The sequence below is a fragment of the Silurus aristotelis genome, assembly GCF_946808225.1.
Source record: "Silurus aristotelis genome assembly, chromosome: 21".
Classification (NCBI taxonomy): domain Eukaryota; kingdom Metazoa; phylum Chordata; class Actinopteri; order Siluriformes; family Siluridae; genus Silurus; species Silurus aristotelis.
In genome coordinates, this window is record NC_139594.1 from 12,449,292 (window position 1) to 12,471,900 (window position 22,609).

The following is a 22,609-nucleotide window of genomic DNA, read 5'->3' on the forward strand; positions in this document are numbered from 1 at the left end:
GAGGCGCTGTTCATTTTCTCTTTTCATTACACATCCCAAATGCAGCAATCTAAGTAAATCACAGTCGCCCACTCTCTGCCCTCTCAAAATCTCATCTATGCAGATTGAGCCCCAAGGACCTGTGAAGTCCTCAGGAATGTACATTTGTTTCAGAATAGTCCTTTCTTACACAGCAGATCTCTGTGTGATCTCAAAGCCTCTCTCATTCCTCCAGATATATTCACAAGTATGAGTTCAGAGGCTGGTTAGCTTTTATCTTTTCTCTCTCTTCTTCCCTGTGTCCTGTTTCTCTTTCCTCTTTGAAATAAAGGTGTTGAGAAAAAGCCTCTGTGGAATGCAAAAGCATTGCAGCTGCATAAAAACCTTGTTTTAAGTGAAGTTTTATTGTATTCAATGCATTTTGTACGTAAAGCAGTGACATGCAGATACCTCCTTTGGCATTTTGTAGATTATTATCACACTGAAGCAATTCAGACTGAAGATACCTGATAGATTGGGGTTGAGATTCTCAACTGTCTTCACTGTCTCAAACATTGGTACTTAAATGTAGCCTTTCAACATAAGATTCCTTTGTTGGGTCTTATATAAATTCAGTTAATTTAACATTAGCATAAAAATATTTCTGGATTAAAAAAATACTCTTGTAATTTAAAATATATATATTGTTACAATGAACCATGTACAACTTGATGTAGTTTGTTACTTTTCTTCTAGTTAAATTGTGCATGTCTCATAATGAAGGTCACATTAATTTTTCAAAAAATTACATTTAGTTCATTCCTTTTGTACAAATTGGCTTACAACTGGCCCTAAAGACATTTTTGTAATAGTCCCTAGGGCACATTATTTATATTGGAGAAACATGTGTCTGGTGATTGCGATGTAAATGATATGGAATAAATTATGCAATTGCTTAAGTGGCCTTTGCTAAATTTGTCAGACTGTGTTTTCTACTGTATTAAGTATTTATCCCAGAGGAATTCATGTTAAGTATGCTATAATATTTCAATATTTATGAATGTAGATTTTTGTTTTATATATATATATATATATATATATATATATATATATATATATATATATATATATATATATATATATATATATATATATATATAATACAATAGACAGTGTCTCAAAGCAGATTTACAGCAATAAAGTGGTTATAACGTTGTATAAAATATTTTTAAAGTTTACTGTCTGTAAATTTTTTTCTTATAAATGTAAGTTTATCAATCATGAATTTGCTAAGTTTAAGTTGTCAGACTATGGTTTGTACTGTATTAACTATGTATCCAACAGGAATTCATGTTAAGTATGCTATAATATTTATGTATATAGGCTATATACATAAGGCTTGCATTTTTTTATATATTTATGAATGTATATATTTAGTGCCTGTAAGTTTGTTTCTTATAAATGTAAGTTTATCAATAATGAGCAAGTCAGTGGTTACTGTGGCAAGGAATAACTCCATGAGATGGCATGAGGAAGAAACCTTTAGCAGAACCAGACTCAAAAGGGAACCCATCCTCATCTGGGTGGCACCGAATGTCCATTTAACTTTAGGCTTTAGAATAAACTGTAATCCTATCATTATGTGAAAAGTCATAGCAATGCTTATACTGGGTTCTTTGGGAATGAGCAATGCTTGTTTGATTGGCTATATTGCTTTTGTATTAATAACCACACTTTTTGATAATGTATTAATTTAAACCCAGACCTTATTTACACTGGTGCTCCTTTGCTCTGCTCTACCACCCACACTGATGTTCATGAAGATACCCAAAATAAGTCCATGATCTTTGTCTTTCCATGTGTGCAAAAATAGAGACCAGAGATGTTTATTATGAATCGCTTGGCCTGAGTGCCTGAGACATTGTAAGGATAATATTAACATTTTCCTAGTCTTCTATCGTACTTGTAACAAACACAACTTGGTACCTTAAATAAACAGATGCCAACAATGGAATAACACAACCCAGACAGTGAATGAGTGATATCACAGTACTTACCACTTCATCTGGTCCACATACAACTGTGAAACTGAAATGGATGTCTGAGAATCTGGCTTCCAGACCACAATCAAACTGTATCTCAGACATGATATATGAACAGGAGATTATAGATGCGACAGTTTTGGCTCAAACTGCATTAAAGATAGATAGATAGATAGATAGATAGATAGATAGATAGATAGATAGATAGATAGATAGATAGATAGATAGATAGATAGATAGATAGATAGATAGATAGATAGATAGATAGATAGATAGATAGATAGATAGATATGGTATATAGATTTCTATGGTAAGAAATACACTGAGTTGTGTTACACTTGCTGCTTTTCTATTGCACTTCAAAAGAGTCTATTGGGAAGGTACATAATTACCACATAATTACCCGAAAGCTGTAACTCATGTAAAGCCTAATGAAATGGCTCATACCTGACCCCCACAGCGGACAGAGATGCATGATTAAGAAGCAAAAAGATTCCCTAAGGTTTCCTTAGTGTCACACAACAAATGACTGGCTCATCATTCACTTGCACTGCCATTGGAAAATTGCAAGATTTGTATGTTGACATCATCAACATACAAATCCAAAAATGTATGTTCTTTGCAAAATATACTGTATCAAACAATGGAGATGATCTCAAATGAGAAAAACATTCTAACATTTGCTTTTCCTTGCCTTTATCTGTCGTAAATAATTTGCAGTCTACAAACATTCCATGATTAGCTGATATATTGTGACAGGCAAACAGACCAGTTTGAAGCCCATACCAGAAAAATCCAGAGACCCAGAAAATAAAGGTTTACAGAGAAAAAGACAAAAAGACCAAACAACTAAATAAACAGTTTTAGGGATGTGGACAAAACACTGATACAAAAATTGTATCCGGTCTTTTGAATGGTGCAAATGGAACAAGGTGGAGGAATTCCAACACATTCAGTCTCTCAGTGTGCCCCCAAAATGGAGAGGAATGAGAGAGACAGAGAGAAGGAGATAGAGAGAGAGAGAGAGAGAGAGAGAGAGAGAGAGAGAGAGAGAGAGAGAGAGAGAGAGAGAAAGAGAGAGAGAGAGAGAGAGAGAGAGAGAGAGAGAGAGAGAGAGACAGAGACAGAGAGAAGGAGATAGAGAGAGAGAGAGAGAGAGAGAGAGAGAGAGAGAGAGAGAGAGAGAGAGAAAGAGAGAGAGAGAGAGAGAGAGAGAGAGAGAGAGAGAAAGAGAGAGAGAGAGAGAGAGAGAGAGAGAGAGAGAGAGAGAGAGAGAGAGAGAGAGAGAGAGAGAGAGAAGGTCATCACCATGCCTGGACATGTGCCTATTCTTCTCAACAGAGGGGACAGAAAGAAGGAATAATGAAGCAGACTGCATGTCTGATCTTTCAAAGGTCTGCTCTATCAGCAGAAAAGTAAAATAAAGGACAAATGTATGTGTGTGTGTGTGTGTGTGTGTGTGTGTGTGTGTGTGTGTGTGTGTGTGTGTGTGTGTGTGTGTGTGTGTGAGAGAGACAGAGAGAGAGAGAGAGAGAGAAAGAGAGAGAGAGAGAGAGAGAGAGAAAGAGAGAGAGAGAGAGAGAGAGAGTGACAGTGAGACAGAGAGATTGTAATTGTATTCTTGCTTATTTAAGTTTTTTTTTACTCACACGCCTAATATACCACATGCATATAGTGCCTAATTAAGTTTTTTCAGTTAAACATTTCTTATTAATCCTTCAACAATATTGTTTTTCTTCTTTAAATTATATGGTATTATTTAGTAGGTATTTAAAACTATTATCAGGGGTGGAGAATTCCCATGTTCCATTCCCAAGTTCCTTTATCATATCAAATAGATTTGAAAAAAATTCTTAACGAGATTTTCTAGAAAAAAAATGTAGCATGCTATCCTAGATTACATTGTGTTCTTTTGAGGTAATGGTCACATTGGAGTGTGTGTGTTTCTAAGACTGCACTGAGAGGTTTTATTTATCTGTTTAAAGGTAAATAAAATCTCTCAGTGTAGTCTTAGAAACAAAAGATTTACATGACATATTTGTACAAAAGTACAAAAGATTTGTACAAAAGGTTTACATGACAAATTTACAAGCTATTCTTTATTCTAACAGACTTGTGTGTCTGCTTATTGTGTATACAGTATTTGGTACAATTCTGTGAGTGTGTGTGGTTGTGTTATCAGCCGGAAAAACCCATTGATGCAGAAGGAAATTAAGTATGCAGAGGACAAAGAGAAGAGCAGTGGGATAATGAGGAGTGGGGAAAGGCTGGCTTAGTCCTACTGGCACACAGGATTTCCAGCTCAGTTCTTTTTACCTACACTCTTAGGTGAGCTGTGGAACTGTAGTTTAAATGTATGTTTGGTTTCTATATATGACATCTACCAACTTTCAACTTTATTATGAATATCTATTACAATGCACATTCATGCATAAAATCCTGCATCTTACATCAGAATGGGAAACACATGATTTCACTTATTGTGGTTGGTTTTTTTTGAGTATTTCAGAAACGTTGTATTTCCTAGGATTTCCATGCACAACAGTCTTTAGGGATTAGACTAGAATAGTTTTAAAAACAAACATGCCACAAACAATTAAGCAGTCATTCTCAAGATATTTCATAAACAAGAATCTCAGACAGACACAGGGACATAAAGATCTATATTCTGAAAACATATTTTCTCCTTTACTCAGTAGCAGAAACATAAAAACATCCAATTTAATGGCAGTTCTGTGCGTGGAAATGCCAGACTAGTGTTTAAGGAATCCTAGAAAACTTAAAAAAACACTCTTTACTAATGTGGTGAGCAGAAATGCATTTCAAAACACACAACACATTGAGTTTGAGATGAATGAGCTACAACAGCAGAACACATAAATTTGGTTTCATTCCTATCATGCAATAACAGGTATATGAAGCTATAAGCACAGCCTCTTCAACAGTATTGAAACACAATTATGGAAACATCACCTAGACTTTATCCAACCATTCACTAAGATGTTTAGCAATGTTGTCTTTTAGATCCATGTCCACACTTTGATCCTGAGCTCAAGTAACTGTCTATGTAAAGCTTTGCCCTTGTGGAGACCAGCAAATGTGCTAGTAGATGGTCAATGTTGCTGGGATAAGTTCTGGATTCACCACAACACTGATCAAAATAAAACTGCTTGTTTAATTAAGATATAAACAGTAATCATTTATTGAAGATCCATTTGAAAGATGGACATTTATATATGCTTTTCTATACTGTGGTCCTCCATATGAGAAAAGTACACTCTGAAACTTTTCAATTGTTAAGGATTTTAGAAGCATGTGCCTGTTGGTTGAAATGATGCAGAATGCAAATTGTTTAAGCTGATCGTTAAGGCTGTGTTGTTTTGTTCCATTGCACATCGAGTTGGTTGGTTTTGCCAGATCAAAGACTGTACACAGAGTTCACGGTATGCTGGTGGTTAATGTCCATGCACAGCTGCACAGAAATGAACTCTGCTCTTAGTACCCCATAGTTGTACAAGAAAAAGCGCTTTTTGCATGGAATAGCAGATGACTGTTTTCTTCACCGTTGCTATAGCAACATTTAAACATTTCAATCTGTTTGGAGTAACTAAACTTGAGTTTGACTCATTCTAGCCCCACCCTATACTCCACATGCTTATGTGTTGGGGTTCTCTCTCTTTATTCTGCTCAAACTCTTACTGTCAGTCTTAACACTAAAACACTAACGTATCCACACCCAAGCAACGCATTATGTGAAATTCCTGAAAATCTCTGTGGCCTGGAGACTAATCTAAAAAGTTAGATTATGATCCCCAGAAAGCACTTTCTTACTCAAGTAGTGCTGTGCTGTCCAGTACAGTACAGGCAGAGTCCAGAAAGAGAAGATCCATCTGTGCTTGGATGTCAAACAAGCATCATGAAATAAATGCTCCTCCACTGTTTACAGTGCATATTTGGATCTTCCTAGATACATATCCCAGTTCACATAGCTCCCTTATCTGTGTTTAGCTTTAAACCCAGTTACATATTTAAGGACACACATAAGAGAAAATACACTTCCAATAAGGTTATGTTCAGAAAAAGATATATGCAGTCATATGCAGCCACTGGCATTCACTGGTAACAGAATTTCTTTTTACCTTATTATATCATTATATTCAGAGGAACGAAACAGACCAGATGCAATTCCACACTTGAGTTTGTTTCCGAAATACTAAGTAAGAAAAAGTACAACAGAAACATGTAACACAGTGGGAATGCTAGTAACTCAGGCTGTAATCAGAATAAAACAATTATTAGTTTAATGTCTGAATTGAATGTTTCCCTAGAATGTTTTTATAGGGAGTAATATAATATCCCATAATCCTGTCTGTCAGTTTGTGTGCAGCAACCAAAAATGGTAGTAAAACACACAGAGAGGGAGCAGTCTGTGGGCATATAAATACGTTTTTTTGTGACATAAGGTTTGATTTCTGATAAGAGATAGTAGGTATAGTCACTAAATATCCTCATGGCATGTTCCTCCTGGTATTCATAAATCTTTTGCAGCTAGCAATTATTACAATATATTGAAATACCTATAAAAATGTTTTTCTATAGATATTTTTTGTATCAGCACAATACCTTTTTAGATACAAATAAACTGATATGGCACAAAATTATTTTGGAAAAACAAAAAATACAAAGACAAAACTAGTTGTTTAGAGCCTTTGGTCCATTTCTTCAGTGTCTCTTTTGAAGCCACTTTCCTAACCAACCTTCCTGGGTAAAATTCCTAAAGACTAGTGCAAGAGGTCCTTGACAGTGATTGGTTGTATGTTACTGGTCCCATATAATTTTCTTTTTTTTTTTTTTTTTTTTACCAAGACAGTCAGACTGTGACATTTATTATACTGTAAAACTATTTTAAAAACCATTATGATATGAAATTACGTACCCCACATTTAACCACTTAACTCTCACTCATTATATCCTGATCAGGGTCACTGTTGATCCTAGTTGGGAAGTGGGAATGCTTTTAACTTTATCAGTTAATGAGACAATTGCTGGTAATATTATGCTTGTTTCTACAAATATTTAAAATAATCCACTTTAAGTAATTTGTTAATATAAAATAATTCATTGAAATCTGTGGACACTACATTGCAAATGGTTTTCTACATTGTTGTATTTCTTTTACCTCAAAAAGCCCTGCTAGCCCATTTATATTATCTGCTCTGCACACCAGCAACACATAAGAATGTGATTTTGACAAATACCAAAAGGTTCTTGTGAACAAGGATTTACATACTGCACTGCTCTTTACTCTACTTACATAAACCCTACACCATTTATAGTTGAGCAGGTATGAGATAGTGCTTACCGCTCTCTCATATAATAGTAGCAAGTTTAGCTTTATATTATTGTACCCCTATTGAAATCAGATGAGCCCTGCTTCATTTCCCCATCACTGACTCCCATGTGGCATGCAATTATTTGGCTGTAATATTCTCAGTTTTTGCTTTATAGCTTCACTCCACTGTGAAGCAACAGAAAATAGCCAATTTATGCAACAATGCAGTAAGTGTTCAAGGAAATATTCATGTGAGGTATTTTCATACTTGAAAACGAAAGCATCACTGTCCACACATGCAATGCTTATACATATATGGAAGGTAAGCATGAACATGCGTCTGTTTATAAGGAAAACAGTTTGTCACATGAAGTAAAAAGTGGCAGCTCATATTTAACCTGTTGAATTCTGACAGTCATTCACAGAACATATGAGTCTGAGTTTATAGGTATGCTTCCTGCTGAGTGAGGGAAGTGTGATTCATTTGGTTTTTCAGTCATTCTTTCAGCCAGATTTTTGTTGCTAAAACAGAAATGCTACATAATGATAATTATAGACATAACCTGATGATACTACAGGCAACTACCTGAGAAATGTGACCAAGAACTGGAAAGAAAGAGTGAAGAAATAAAAGATTGCCAGAAAACAAAAGGGAACAGCTGAAAGTCTGTGTCTGAGAGCAAGGCAGAGAGAGGTGTGTGTGGGTATGAGACAGAGAGAGAGAGAGAGAGAGAGAGAGAGAGAGAGAGAGAGCGGGGAGGGAGTGTGCAACAGAAGGAGGCAGTCTGTAATTGTGAAACAGCACTGGCTGGAATACACGTGTGAGTTTGCAGTTCCTCTTGCAGAGTTGAATAGAATCCAGTGCAGTCCTGGAGCAGGGGCAGACAGAAGGGGAGGACTGACCAGCATGGAGCTTCAGTCACCCAAAAAGAGATGAATAAACAGCACAGCAAAGCTCCACTAAGACGCAGAGAACTGGGCAGACAAATAAAGAAAGGAAGGAACCCTCAGGAATATTTTTGTATGTTATATGTATGTATGCATGTATACCAGCATGTAAGTGTAAACTATTTATGTAAACATAGAAAATGTCAGTCTATACAACATCAGAGTCAGTAGTGCTTCATTTGGATTGTATTTAAGCTTGTTAACTCAAGTTTGAGTGTTTAGGGATGGGTTTGGGATGATTGTTTTGCACTGGAGGTGTGTATTTCTTATCAAAACAGCAGTGTATTTCTAATTTAAACAGCTCTCAATATCTGCTTATCTGATGCACACAATTGCGCATCTTTTTCATTTCCTTAGCGTTTTTCTTGCTACAGGAACCATCCTGCAAAAAAGAACGTGTCTGTGGCGAAGCTAGGAGTTGTCTACTACATAACTCTGACAAGGGGGCGGGATTTTTACTGCTTTTTTGTTTTCTTTCTATACCCCCCCTCCAATCGTCATGACATGAAAGAAATTAGGGGGCTTTCAATAAAGAGGGCAATATTGCTGAGACTACAGTTTGTACATACTGGAAATACTGGCTAAACGAGGACTTGCAATCACCTAAACTAAACTGCATGTGATCCATGGACAAAATGTTTTTCCCCCAATCTCTCTCTCTCTTCCTTCTGTAGAGAGATACAGACATGACCCAGAGCCCTAACCTTTGGATTTGCTATTATTACTTGAGCAAGCTAGCCACAAATCAGGATCGACTGCATTCCTGATTAAAATGTTTTTGGGTTCCTTACTACCTCTTCCTAATGTATGTTCTGTTAATCTGTTATCCATATAAATATAGAAAAATCCTTGTGCTCAAGCATTTTCATCTAGGCAGCAGGTGTAACCTGCATGTGAAAGTAAAGACGTGTTTTGAACAGCTGCCTTCTATTGAAATTATTGCCTACATTTTCAGAGAGAATTACAAATGATTTAAAAAAACTTTTTTCTTTTTTTTTTTTTCCACCACTGCAACTGCTAAAACAGGTGACGGAGGATTAAAGTACTTGACAGTTGAAGATGTCCAGGAGTAGCTCTACAGGGGACCTGGTGCCCAAGGACATCACGGAGATGCTGGCCCTGCAGAATAAAATAAGCAAAAGCAAGAAGAAGCGTGGCTCGTCTTTGAGTCGGACTTTGAGCTGGTTTAAAGGCAGTAAGCCAAAGAGGATCGTCAGTAATGGTCAAAGTCGGTCAGGGAGGTTGGGAGTTTGGACTGGAGAATGTACTAACATCAGGCAGGAGGTTAACAATCATGATGTTTCTAAAGGTAAGTCACATTACTATTTCTTATGTCAATGTTTAAAATGGTTTCGTTTATCCATTCCCATGTGTCTTCTCAGGCCCTGGTAAAGCTTGGTAATGCCTGAGGCATTTATGAGAGTTTTACGAAAAATATTATACATATATAAAGATACATGGTTTCTTATGGTTTTTCATCTGCTCATCTTAAACCTGAGTGTTGTTATGTCACTTTAAAAGATCATTGTTAACTTTAAATGTGCAAAGCTTGTATTTTAGCCAGTGATGACACAATATGTAGGACCACAGAGTTTATCATGCAGTTATTCTTACAAACTTGCTTGGTGAAAGAGGAAAGCTGTTTACAAAGATTACTGTTTACAAAGAGTGTTTGGTCCTGATGGGTAAAATATACCTGTCTATAAAATAACTATTATTTAAATAGAATGAAGCTTTTTACATGGAATGGACAAAGAAGGTTTGAACCTGGATGCTCTCCAAAAGTATAAGATCGTCTTAGAAGCATTAGAGTATAACTACGTACACTGGATCCAAATCTTATATTCAGGGTGAAAACTTTGATCCAGGCTTGCAGTAGAGGGCAGACAGAATGTTGACAGGGCCATGCGAAAGCAGAGGGAGATTAAAGACACAATGCTGTATTGATCCAAAGAGATGGGAGAGTAAATTCTTTATTAAATGCTTTTTTAAATTTCTTTCTCTTTCTGTCGCTTTCTTGATTTCCTCTCTGTTCTCCCAAATTTCAAAACTACTGAACTATAGAATTATAGGATTACATAGGTAGGTAGGATTACAGACACATAAAGTTAGCCAATTCAAATTTAAATTAAATGTCATCTGGACACAAGTGTTGTATTACTTTATTATGGACACAATAAAACCAGTCCCTGTCCATTAGGGACTATAGAAGATAATTAAGAGTAGTGCATTAGATACAAATTGTACTTACTTTTGTACTTTTGAGGAGATATTTACATAGCTTTGCTTTAGAGAACAGTATAGTGTGTGTATATACTTGTTATATTATAGTATGTCTTATTTGTCTATTCTTTTATATATTTGCATTTATTTATTTATTTTTTCATGCTGCTGTAACAAAGAAATTTCCCCACTGTGGGGCGAATAAAAGTTTATCTTATCTTATCTTATAGTAGTTGGGGCTTACTATCCTGAGAGTGATGTCCTGATTTAGGCAAATGCATATTTATGTATAGGCTGTGAGCTTGCAGCACAAAACCATTAGGTCAGCCTTGTTTCATTGTATATGGTCTCCATTCACCACTTCCCTTAACTCAAGGGTCTCTTTCCAGTCCAGAGGGGTGAGATCACTCTGTATGGGATTCCCTCAGTCTATGTCCAGGTTAGGAAATGTTACAAACACATAAACGCTATACCTACAGACCCTTCAGATATTCATACTGGTTGTTGAGGGATTGTAGATGGAGGTGTGAAAAGTAATGATGACGGCTTTTTTCTTTTTCTTTTCTTAGTTGATTAATAATATGCTTTAAAAGTAATCATTGTATTGGTAATGTGAAATGGAGCCAACAGGTAAGGTGTCAATGGCTTTTGTAACAAGCGAAAAAAAATTCTATTTGTTATCAGTTATAGGAACGTCACCATAGTGAGGAGATCTGTGCTCAAATAGAGGTGGAGGAGGGGTGAAACGTGACCGCTTGATAATTACACTGGAAAAACACACAACTGAATGTTTAATGACATCTAGTGACAGTGATATAGATGCTCACAATAAATTACCGAAAACAAATATGTAACCGCATGCAGGAGATGAAAGACTCAGAGAACTCAGAGAAACCCACCAAGAACATGATCCTGATGGATACTTTAAAATAGATTAAATTTGTTGTGGAAAGAGTGCTAACATACATTTATTATGCCTAGGCCCAGTGTTTATGCACTGAAGGGCTGGTTTGGATGTACTGGTGTAGAATAATATATTACACATGTTCAATATACTGTATGGAAAATTTGAATCATATTGTCATTGCCCCAAAGTCTGTAAGGGGATGTACTGGCTTATATTAAGAAGTAAATGGATTGTCTAATATATAGAAATACTATGATATAACAATACCATAATAAGGATTTATGTTAAATTGCTGTAACAAGTCTAATCTGAGTTCATTTTTAAATCTTATATTTGCCTAAACACTGCCTAAATAGACTGTTCAAAAGTATAGACACTATGCTTTAAAGGTTTATGATTTTGAGTAGTCAAATCCCAGGAGTTCCAGAGGACTAACATTTCTGGCTTAATATTCAGTAATTCATCTTAAAGCCTGTTACTCTGTACTTACTAAATCCATTTTTGGTAACTAAAGCAAAGCTAATAGCAAAGGGATATATTTACAAGAAGGACCAACATGAGTCAGGTCCTTCCACTAAGCTGAAAAAAAAAAAAGCTTTAAGAAATGGGGCAGAATGATAGAAAGTAAATAGTTCTTCCTTTTAAGTTTTACAGTGTTGACTGTTTGCTTTCTTTTTGTTTTTCCTAGAGTTTTACAAAAACACAGACTTATTTGAAAAGTTAAAGGGAAAGAGATGTGTGCTTGCTGTGTAAGCTTTGGAGTGTAACTCCAGCTCATCCTAGTCATCTCATGTGTCTCTCTCTGTGTCAGGGTTTTGTTATGCAACTGTCAGTAATGAATACACCTGGTGACATAGCCACTCTTACTATTTACTTCCACTGACCTCTCTCACTTTGCTTCTTTCCACAACCTGCTGGTCAAATCAACTCCACTGTTGTCTGTAAGTGGTATGATTTATTCCACAATTACTTAGGAAGCCATTAAGACCTTTTTTCTTTTTCTATAAACCTTTAGCAGAAAACAAGGAGTCAGGGCACTTACACACCTCTTTTAATGTCAACAGTGGGAAAACTGAGTTGGTGATCCTTCTGAAGTTTGATTTTATATTATGTCATTGGTTAAATGTTGGTACAGAGATTGTGAGATGTAATATTAGTCCAGTGAGACAGAGGAGTTAACAGTGTGAAAAGACTGGAATAGCTCAACACTGCAGGGGATAAACAGTGATGTGGAACATACCAACTGACAAGGTCACAGGTAAAGTGGCCTCAGACAGGGTCATGCTAGATACACCATTAAAAACACCCTTAATGTGTGTGTCCCCCCAACACACACACACACACACACACACACACACACACACACACACACACACACACACACACACACACACACACACACACACACACACACACACACACACAAACTTTTTTACCAGGTTTCCAGACCACACCCTTGTGACCAACAATAACAGCGATCACCACAGAAACAATAAACTCCCTTCCTGTTGTCATAGCAGCCAGTGTGTTACCTCAAAACCACCCTCCATCAAACATTCTCTTTTCTCTCTTGCATTTATTTTAGTTTTAGGAACGTCCTGCCACTCTTATCTCAGTCATCTGAAACACAGTGGCTGTTAATGAAATGGGCACAGGGCCAGAGGTCTGTGGAAAGCACACAGAACAGCACTGTCATAGCCTTGACAAATGTGCAATTAGCCATTTATTCAATGTTTCATTTGGGACCATTAAAACATTAACACTTTTACCCTTTATAATGTTTCATAAACATAGTGACATTTGATGGGGGTTCCAATATACCAACTAATAGCTGGTTACTGGTTGAGCATCTAACAAAAGCAAAGATTCTTTGAGCTGTTCATAGCTGAGGCTTAAGCATGTCAGGAATGGACACAGGACACAATGAACACAATGATTTTCTAAAGAAAAAAAACATGATTCTACTGGCATTAAGCCAGAACAATGCCAGCATGCTTATCAGTTCTTGATTCTTCTAGCAAGTCAAAATGCTAGACGTCATGAATACCACAGGGAGCAGCATGTAAAGTAGCTTAAAAACACAGCATTGTCTCTGAGTGCCTGAAGAAAAGCACAGAGAGGTGCTGGCACCAGGTGAGTGCTTTGGAGTCTGCCAGTCTCTGAACCTGCTGGAATGCAGCTGGACGGAATTTCATCTTAGTTCCAGCTGCATTTCCACACACATTGTGGCATGCTATATTTCCAGCTCATTTAACACAGTAGCGGAATAGTGGGCGAGAAAGCATTTAATTTACCTGATTGTTGAAGGATTTCTGCAAAGTCTGTTGTTCTAGAGTAACTCTACCAAGCTGTGTGCCTCAACCAGGAGAGGGCAGTATGAATCTGCAACTATCCCAGGTAGAACAGAAGCCTTTTGTTCACACCTTATTTTCCTCACTTACGTGTCATGGACCATTTCTTTCTCTGGCATTTACCCTCCACTGGCTCAAGATTAAAATAGTGTGGAGTAGTGAGTAGTGAACTAGTGTAAGTGTAGATATGCTATGGACCAAAAAGTTAGTCATTGCAATGGGAGATTTCAGTAGTCATGATCACTGTTTTTAAATAATAGTTATCTATCATAAGTTATTTATCATAACCAACAAAAGTGCAGTATTTCATGCATTTACAAAAGAATGACAATTGGGACTACTCCATTCCACCTCATTCTGCTGCTCTCTGCTTTGAAAGAAATCTAAAATTAAGAAAGCTGTGACTTACATGCCCTCCAAAAGACCCACAAATACACTCCTGGATGAAATTTAGATAGCTGGCTGCATTTTATAGCCAGCAGTTTTTCTTTATAACTTCAGATCAAGAAGGCTTTTCAAGGTAAAGCACAATGAACCCCTCAGGGCATTAAATCTTTGTCATGCAATATCAATTTCTTCAGATCGCAAGCCAACTAAAATAACAACGTGCATTTTCTGGGCAGGAAAGAAATCAATACAGGAGAGAGAATTTAATGAAGCAGGCTTGAACTGCAGCAGTGGTAGGATAGAAGAAGCTTGCCCTTTTGGTGATAATGTTTGTAAGCCAAAGATCTAGTGCGAACAAGTCCTTGCTTTAAAACAACCTACCGGCTTTTAGTTCCCTAATCAATAATAATCATGTGCACTTCCATGCATCAGTATGTGTGAGGCACTCCATCACTCCAGTAGTGATAAAAACTAACAATCATTAGCAAAAGCCTTTTCAAAGACTATTCACTTTAGTGTGACTTAGAGCTGATATGCTTTTATTAGAATGCCTCGTGAATCTGGTGGTGAGGGTGTTTCAATGTAAAAGATTATCCATAAATGTATGCACAGGTAAAGGGAAGATAAGATTTGATGACATGGCACTGACTGAGAGGGAAAAGAAGAGTAAAAACATTTGCAGAATTACAAATAGTGTAGCATATAGAGTATAGGAATAATTGCAGTTAGCTTTCACAGTGTGTGCTGGCTTTAAGTATTAGCTGCAACATGGAAGGATTTTACATTATAGGATTTTAAACACTGTCAGAGTACATATATGCAAATACCACTTATCTCCACATATTTGTTATTCTAATGTCTATTTAAGAAGGCCACTATTGTGAATGTAATTTAAGATATTGTTATAAAAGAAGTGTTAAGTTAATTTGTGTCCTTGATAATAAATTAGAAAAACAATAGTTTATTTAATTACTTTGTTTATGATAAGTTTTAGACACACCAGTAAAATCCTATACTAAGCGAGATGACATTTTTGATGTTCAGAATGCCACACTGACTTTCCCAGCCAAATTCCTCCTCTCTGTTGAAATGATGTACACAGTACCTTGCATAAGTATTCACCCCCTGAATGTTTCCACATTTTGCAGTGTGGAAACCTGGCTCCTTATTGCTTTTGTGACTAAAGTCATCTTTACCCAAGCAATGACTTTAGATATTCTTGAACAGACTCTTGGTCATTCAAAGGAACAGGTGTATGTACATCAATATTGAGATCTGCGACTTTGGTCAGTTAATTATGATCAAATGGCAAATGTCTTTTAACATAACTTGCAATCACAACCATACATTTTATTTAAATTATTTAATAATTTTCAACTTCAACATTATGGGCTATTTCGTGGATATATTTGACATTTAGTTCTAAACAATAGTGTTTTAAAATTAAATAAATTACAAATGCATTTCAAAATGTAAAATATTATACAACCTCCAAACCACGTAGTTGTTAAAGGATTCTTACCTCAGGTTTAGTAAAAATATATTTTTTATTTTATTGTTTCTTAGTTTTATTACAATTAATGTAAGTGAACTGCTGAACAAAATAAGAACGGCCCTAGCTGAAACAGCTCCACATAAAAAGCAATGGCTAACAAGGACAATGAAAGCTGAAAAGCATATTAGATTACCTGACCACAGAAACGGATATGGAGAGAGGGGGCAGAGAGAAAGAAAGAGAGAGGAGAGAGACAGAAAGGGAGAGAGAGAGAGAGAGAGAGAGAGAGAGAGAGAGAGAGAGAGAGAGAGAGAGAGAGAGAGAGAGAGAGAGAGAGAGAGAGAGAGAGAGAGAGAGAGAGAGAGCTAGGCATACAAGCTAGATTAAGTTAATATGAGATCCAAAAACAATATTCTACTGAACAAAGGATAAATAGATATAAACTGAGCCTCAGAGGGACAGGAACATAATGGAGCTACAGCAAAAAAATCTGGTACTGATAAGATGACAAAATGACAGGACAGAGGAACATCCCTGAACATGTGATTACTCTGATTATCCTCTACATGCTGGCTAAATTAAACTGCATACATGAAAGAAGAGTGTGTGTTTGAGTGTGTTATCAGAGGTGGGCAGGGCCAGAAAGGGCTGGCTGCAATCCCTCCTTCCTCACTAGAGCAATCCGTTACTGATCACTACTGAAAGGAGAGTGTTCTAAACGAGAAAGAAAGGGTAGTGTTCATACACACCATACACACAAACAGCCTGGATTGCTGGCACTGCACATAGTGTGTTCACCCTGCCCAGCATCTGCAGCTGGAGTAGAGAGTCATCAGGCGTAGAACTCAGGAATTAAAGGAGTAGGAGGCTCCAGATGTTCTGTACACTTTTGGAATCTGGTGCTCTTTGGAAGCAACAATACTGTCATGGGAAACCCCATCAGCAAAAAGAAGGCAAAGGCCAATTTTATCACCAACCACCACCCAAGTAAAGTTAAGGCTTTATGGAATATTGGACATGTGGACAATTTTAAACCAGGTAGGAGCTGACTAAAAAAAAGTGCTTGTTTTAGGCCTTTTTTATCAACTTCTCATTTTCCATTGTTCTTATACATAATATTGTAATTGGTAACCTGACATAATATAACATAATATAATGTAACAGCATAGCATAGTGTAACATGAAATAACTTAACATACCCCTTCTAGTGTTAGTGTTAATTAAGCCTGATCTTAATCCGTAACCCCACACATTAAATTGATCTAAATAAAAACAAATGGAATCTGAAACTGGGGGAGCTCAAGGGAAACAAATAATACTGAAAAAACTAAATCACATGACTGTAGTAAATGAAGTGGCTGAAAAAATACTACTTCTATAAATAACAATAATAATTACTGAATGCCACGTTGACATTCCTGAAAGCAGTAGGGTTCACCCCTTGGCCATTAAATTGGTTTGGTTAAAATTAGTTTAAAAATAATCATAGCTGTTTTTAATGCTAGATGGAACCTAAAGGAGTTACATTTTACAATACAATATGCGGAGACTCCTAGATTTTTGTGCATGCTATTTGCAGCATGTGCAAGTTTTCATTTGCTTACACATCATTAGTCAGCTCTACAAAGGTAAGACAGCATCAGCAGTACCACTCAGGTATTCTATGGCATTACAATGCTTGTAATTAAAGTGCTTAATAGTGTAGCCAGCAATTCTGAATGTGTTATTAGTCCTATGCGAGTCAGCTGGAAAAATGCGTGGGTGTGTTTATTTTAAACCTGTCCAGTGTCCATTTCTCAGACAATCTTTTCTGGAGCCAATGAACAGGTTCACATTAAGCAGCAGTTTCAGGCTACACACACTATTGTTTTGCTATCAAAGATCCCTTTTGTTCTCTTTTACTATGCCACTTGATGAGGCATATTTACGAGCTGGTTTGTGAGTAAGTTGTGCTGGTATTCCACACAGGTCTATTATTTTGAATCTCTAGTGCTGTCAGCCACCTCTAAACAGAAAAAAAACAACAATAAAATTAAATCAATAGAGCACAGAGCAAAATCACATAACCAAGACTTTAGTTTATACACATAAAATTAAATGTTATTACTGTATTTTTGTCTTTTGTAAGAATGCTTTTTCATGTATAGGAATACACGAATACTACTACGACTATGCTTTTATCATTTCTAACAGGACTCAGTGTTTTCACAGTACATGTCACAACAGTGGTGTTTTTATTCAATATCTCATAAATAGGGAATAAGTAGTAAAGCATGAAGCATTGTTTAACCGCTTAAAGAGCATTGTCTGTGTGTGTGTGTGTGTGTGTGTGTGTGTGTGTGTGTGTGTGTGTGTGTGTGTGTGTGTGTGTGTGTTTGTGGAAAAAATGTGGGGTGTTTCCTTTGTTTTTACTACTTACTTTCCACCCTACATATTGCTTATTTAAGGGAAAAGTCTGCCCTTTCAACTATGATCACCAAAACACTTGTTATTAGGCTTGCAATAATAATAATAAAGCTGTATAATGATAGATGCTGTAGGGTTTATATGTGTCCCCTGCTTGTCTTTGCACTCTACATAGTTGATCCTCATTCAGAGAGAAGGATTTATTTCTCACATGAACTGAATCCCAGTCTGACACCTCACACATGACTAAACACATTACACAGCAGAAGGTCAAGTCAGTATGTACTATCTATCGTCTGGTTCTTGCTTCACAAAACAGAATGTGTACACTGGTTTTAATTAACTATAATGTCATCACTTTCTATAATGTTAAGCTAATGATTGGCCTTTATCAGTGGTTGAATGGATGTTTATCTCAATAATACTCTTAATGATGACAGATGACTTTTCAAGGTCATGACTGGTCATGATCAACACTAGGAACCCTAGCTGCTGTCACTTTCATGGCCTTAGTTTGCGCCATGACGAAGAAATAAGTGAACAAAAAAAAAAAGTTACAAAAGTACATCAGTATTCATTGTTTTTTGATAATCAGTAAATAGCTTCATTCAACGACTTAGATTTTTGTATTTCACAGTGCAAACAATAATGTACTAAGTCATAACTAATATAAACATTAGATAATTATAATGCATTAAACATAAAACATAAGCACCTTCTTAACATTAACACATGCATTCATGCTGATTTATTAGATTAAATATAGACGATGTAAAGCGACTATCACTGACTAATCATTATACTCAGTATGCCGAGAGAGGAAGCTTGAATGCATATGAGAAGGATTATACCGCCTCTACCAGGAAGTCAGAGAGAAATATGAGGAGACAAAGCAGATGAACTGATTTTTTTGGCAAGGTTTAATGTCATGTGCCTGTGTTGAAACACATCTAACTAATCTCTACATTTTCATAAACATACTGAGGAAAGCAACATACCTCTTTATGCATTGTATGATGCACATACATCTGAGTAAACTAGTCCTAATTGCTTAGTCCATAAGTGCTATTGCATATAAAAACAAGTCTTTATTGTAAGGTTTTATAGGTGATTTGAGTATTACCACACTTCGACGCCACACAGGATGTTTTCAAGCAGCTAAACTGTGATATGCATGTTTTAAAAGCAAGCTTCAATACAAGGCACTTCCTTTCATTGATTTTATTTCATTATAAATGCAGAACTAAGTACACCCAATATACTATTGCCATAATTACAAATTATGATAAACTAAAGAAGAAAGAAAGAAAGAAAGAAAGAAAGAAAGAAAGAAAGAAAGAAAGAAAGAAAGAAAGAAAGAAAGAAAGAAAGAAAGAAAGAGACTTTGCATAGAAAGTGTAATTTTGAAGAAAATTGTCTAACTATGCTGAACAGTCTAATTAAGTCCCAGGATCAGTGCCTGCGTGTGGTCCACTTTATGGTATTCCTTACAGTCCAAATTTGGGAGTTTCACTTAAAAATCTCTCTAGTTAGCTCTATAATATATCAAAATAACAAATATACAAAATAACAAAATAACAACATGTCTCTTCACTCCAAATGTGCAGTCATAAGACTGAGTGTGACTCACACTGAGAGCCTGCTGTTTGTCATTATATTGACCTTATTTTGCTACAGTCTAAAAGCATATGACTTGAACAACAAATGGCAATACATGATTCCAAACTACACTGAGGTCTGATTCTCATGGACCTGTTCACCAAAATGTCTTCTTATTAAACTTAATAAACATATTTAGTACTGTTAAATGTCTGACTACTGGCCAGCCAGACACTGACTGTGAGAAATGCTTACCAGGCAACCAGTTAGACTGAGGCCTTTCTCTTAACCATGGAAATGCACTCAAGAATGAGAAAGCCTGCTGGTTAATGTGGTTTAAAATTCATGATCCCTTTTAATGAATGTTTAAGATCACCACTTCCCTACTTGGATAAAAACATCTCGCATTTTCCCACCTGTAATAAACCCACCCTTGGAAAACTTTTGGATTCTTACAATAAGTCACTAAAGTTAAGTTTTAACAGGATATGACTAATGATCCAAATAAAGAAGGCTAATATATAACAAAGCAATCAAAGAGGCTTATTCATTTAGGCATCTAAAGCAACTTTATTCTACTATACAGAGAGAAAAACATATCCAACTAACTTTAGTTCTAAAAAAAAACCTTTAAATAACCTTGAAAAATAATTACATTTTATTTTTACTCATTTGAATTTCAAACAGTTCACTCATGTTTTTAACTTTCTTTCCCTTCACCAACTTTCATTTTGTGAGCTAACTTTAAGGATGCCTGAAAACAGTGGATGGTTAGGGGTGAACAGGTGTCCTTGTTTTGGATGTGTTCACAATGTGTAGTCAGGCTCCAAAGTACAGTAATAAGATCAACGATTTTCATTAGGGGTGTAGAGAAAATGTGACTCATTTTTGTCTGGCTTTGCCTTTAGGAGGAACACACATTTGTTACTGTTTGTAGCCTGTCACTTTCTTGGGCTGCTTGGTAAAGAGGCTGGCCTTGATCTGGTCTTATTCAGCTCATAATGTTTTAGTTAACACTTTCCAGATAAAGTTTGTGGCAGTTAATGATAACATTTGTAATCTGGTTTGTGTCCTTGTGTATCAACTTGCAAGAAGACAAAAAATCTGCTGTGTGTGTGTGTGTGTGTCTATATGTGACGCTTTTTGCGTGTGAAGATTAAGAATTTAAATAAAAAGGGGAAAGTTGCACTGCAATGTTGAGGCAGACATTTCATTATCCTCTAGATATATTAAAATATTCTGTAAAAAACATATTTGTATTTTCCATTTAGCAAGTGCTGATCTGAATCTGAATACAGAACAGGCATTGTTTACATTTTGTAAATTATTGCATCATTCTTAAATGTCCAGAAAAACATAATGTAGCCATGTACAGTAAATAATTTTCTTAGCAGTAAAGCACTGAACATAGTTTACATATTCTATATATTGTAAAATGACCTGCGGATGCCCTCTGTGGATGTATTTTACGTGCTATTACCATATTACAAAGTGTAGTTATTAGTCATAATTTTTAAAGGCCTACTTGTAATATTGTATAGTGTATATAAATATTTTTCGATAGATAAAACGTAATGGTGGGATTGTTTCTAAAATGTTCCAGAGAGATGGGTGAAGTCCATCTGAGCAGTGCCTATTTAGGGAATAAAACACAACAAGCATGCTCTTTTAGAAAAATAAACAATGATGCAGTCATGTGTGTTTTATTCCTGTATTTTCAAATGTTTTACTTAAAGTATATTGCAGCCAGTTACAAATAGATGACACTGGATTCAGTACTTTTTAGGGTAAATGCGTTTATACAGTCAGATTGAAGAATTTAACAAGGATGTTAGATAAACAATATAAATACAATATAAATACACATGCACTCTGCTAATGGAAACTCAGCTTTGCATGATATTTAGAAATAGCAGTTGGATCTTTTTGGATGAAGCAACGAGAATGAGTGTTCACATGCATTAGGTTTCAAATACAAAGCTCTCTGTGCCTGGTTGTAATGATGCCCAGAGCAGCCGCTTCCTTTCTTCCATTAGGCACAAATTGAGTTAAGATATTAGACTTCAGGAGACAAGACATGCACTAGTACATACTAATTTGTGCATTTATACTAATTATACCCTCACACTGACAGAGAGGATCACTTTTTTTAAAACATCGCTAGCATGAAAATTGTATTAAAATATATATTTCATTTATAAATTGCAATTCAACACCAAAACTATTTCCATCTGCAGCTCTCTACAAAGCACAGCACTACTGTACACCTTTTGATTTAGTGTTGTGTAAATGGATGAGAGGTGATTAAGGGGAAATTCGAATGTTAAGGGTCATTTGTTTTTCACTTTTTCTCACATCTCATGGCATTAGCTTTGCTGACTCCTTCAAGCAAAACCTGCACACTGGAGGTTTCTCAGCATCACCAACTCTCCCTGCTTACCTGTGAATGTCAAAATGATTCACAGGCTGACAAGCTTCAACTTGAATCCTGAATAAAGACTGTATGTAATAGTGTGCAAGCTAAATCTTTGATAAATCTGATGCATTAGGTTTATTTTTGTGTCCTGGCTCAGATCAGTCATATGTCATTACCCTTTCCATGAATATTTAGATGAACAAAATCAGGTTTCCTTGTTTTTCATTTCACAGACTCAAGATGTTATTGTGGTACAGATGAAAGAGGCAAACTAGAAAACTTAAAGTTCATTTTAAGGGGTAGTGGCAAGGTCAGTTTACTTGGGCTAATGGGAAGTTGGTGATTTCTGTGGGTGATTTGAAGTTGACTGTGCTTTATTAGAGGAGTAGAATCATTTTGTAGATCAATATGGCTTTTTAGCAAATTCAAACCATAATGATGTGTGTTCTGAATAAGAATCACACCATGTCTCTTAGCCATGACAACGTCTAGCAATGTAAACAAGGAAATCTTACACATAAACACATACTCACACACTAGATGGA

General features: G+C 36.1%; 1 protein-coding gene across 5 annotated transcripts in view; it reads left to right on the plus strand.

Annotated features, from left to right (window-relative positions):
• Window positions 1-8,114: 8,114 nt before the first annotated feature.
• Window positions 8,115-22,609, plus strand: part of nhsl3 (NHS like 3) — a 33,495-nt gene continuing 19,000 nt past the window's right edge. For 2 of the 5 annotated variants that reach the window (XM_083523481.1, XM_083523483.1), the window contains exons 1-2: window positions 8,138-8,353; window positions 9,307-9,589. In XM_083523481.1, coding sequence (XP_083379607.1) covers window positions 9,340-9,589 — 250 coding nt within the window. In that variant the 5' untranslated portion in view covers window positions 8,138-8,353; window positions 9,307-9,339. Of the gene's footprint in view, window positions 8,358-9,306; window positions 9,590-16,266; window positions 16,682-22,609 lie in introns of those variants that run through there. The other 3 variants (XM_083523482.1, XM_083523485.1, XM_083523484.1) reach the window with 3 other exon arrangements.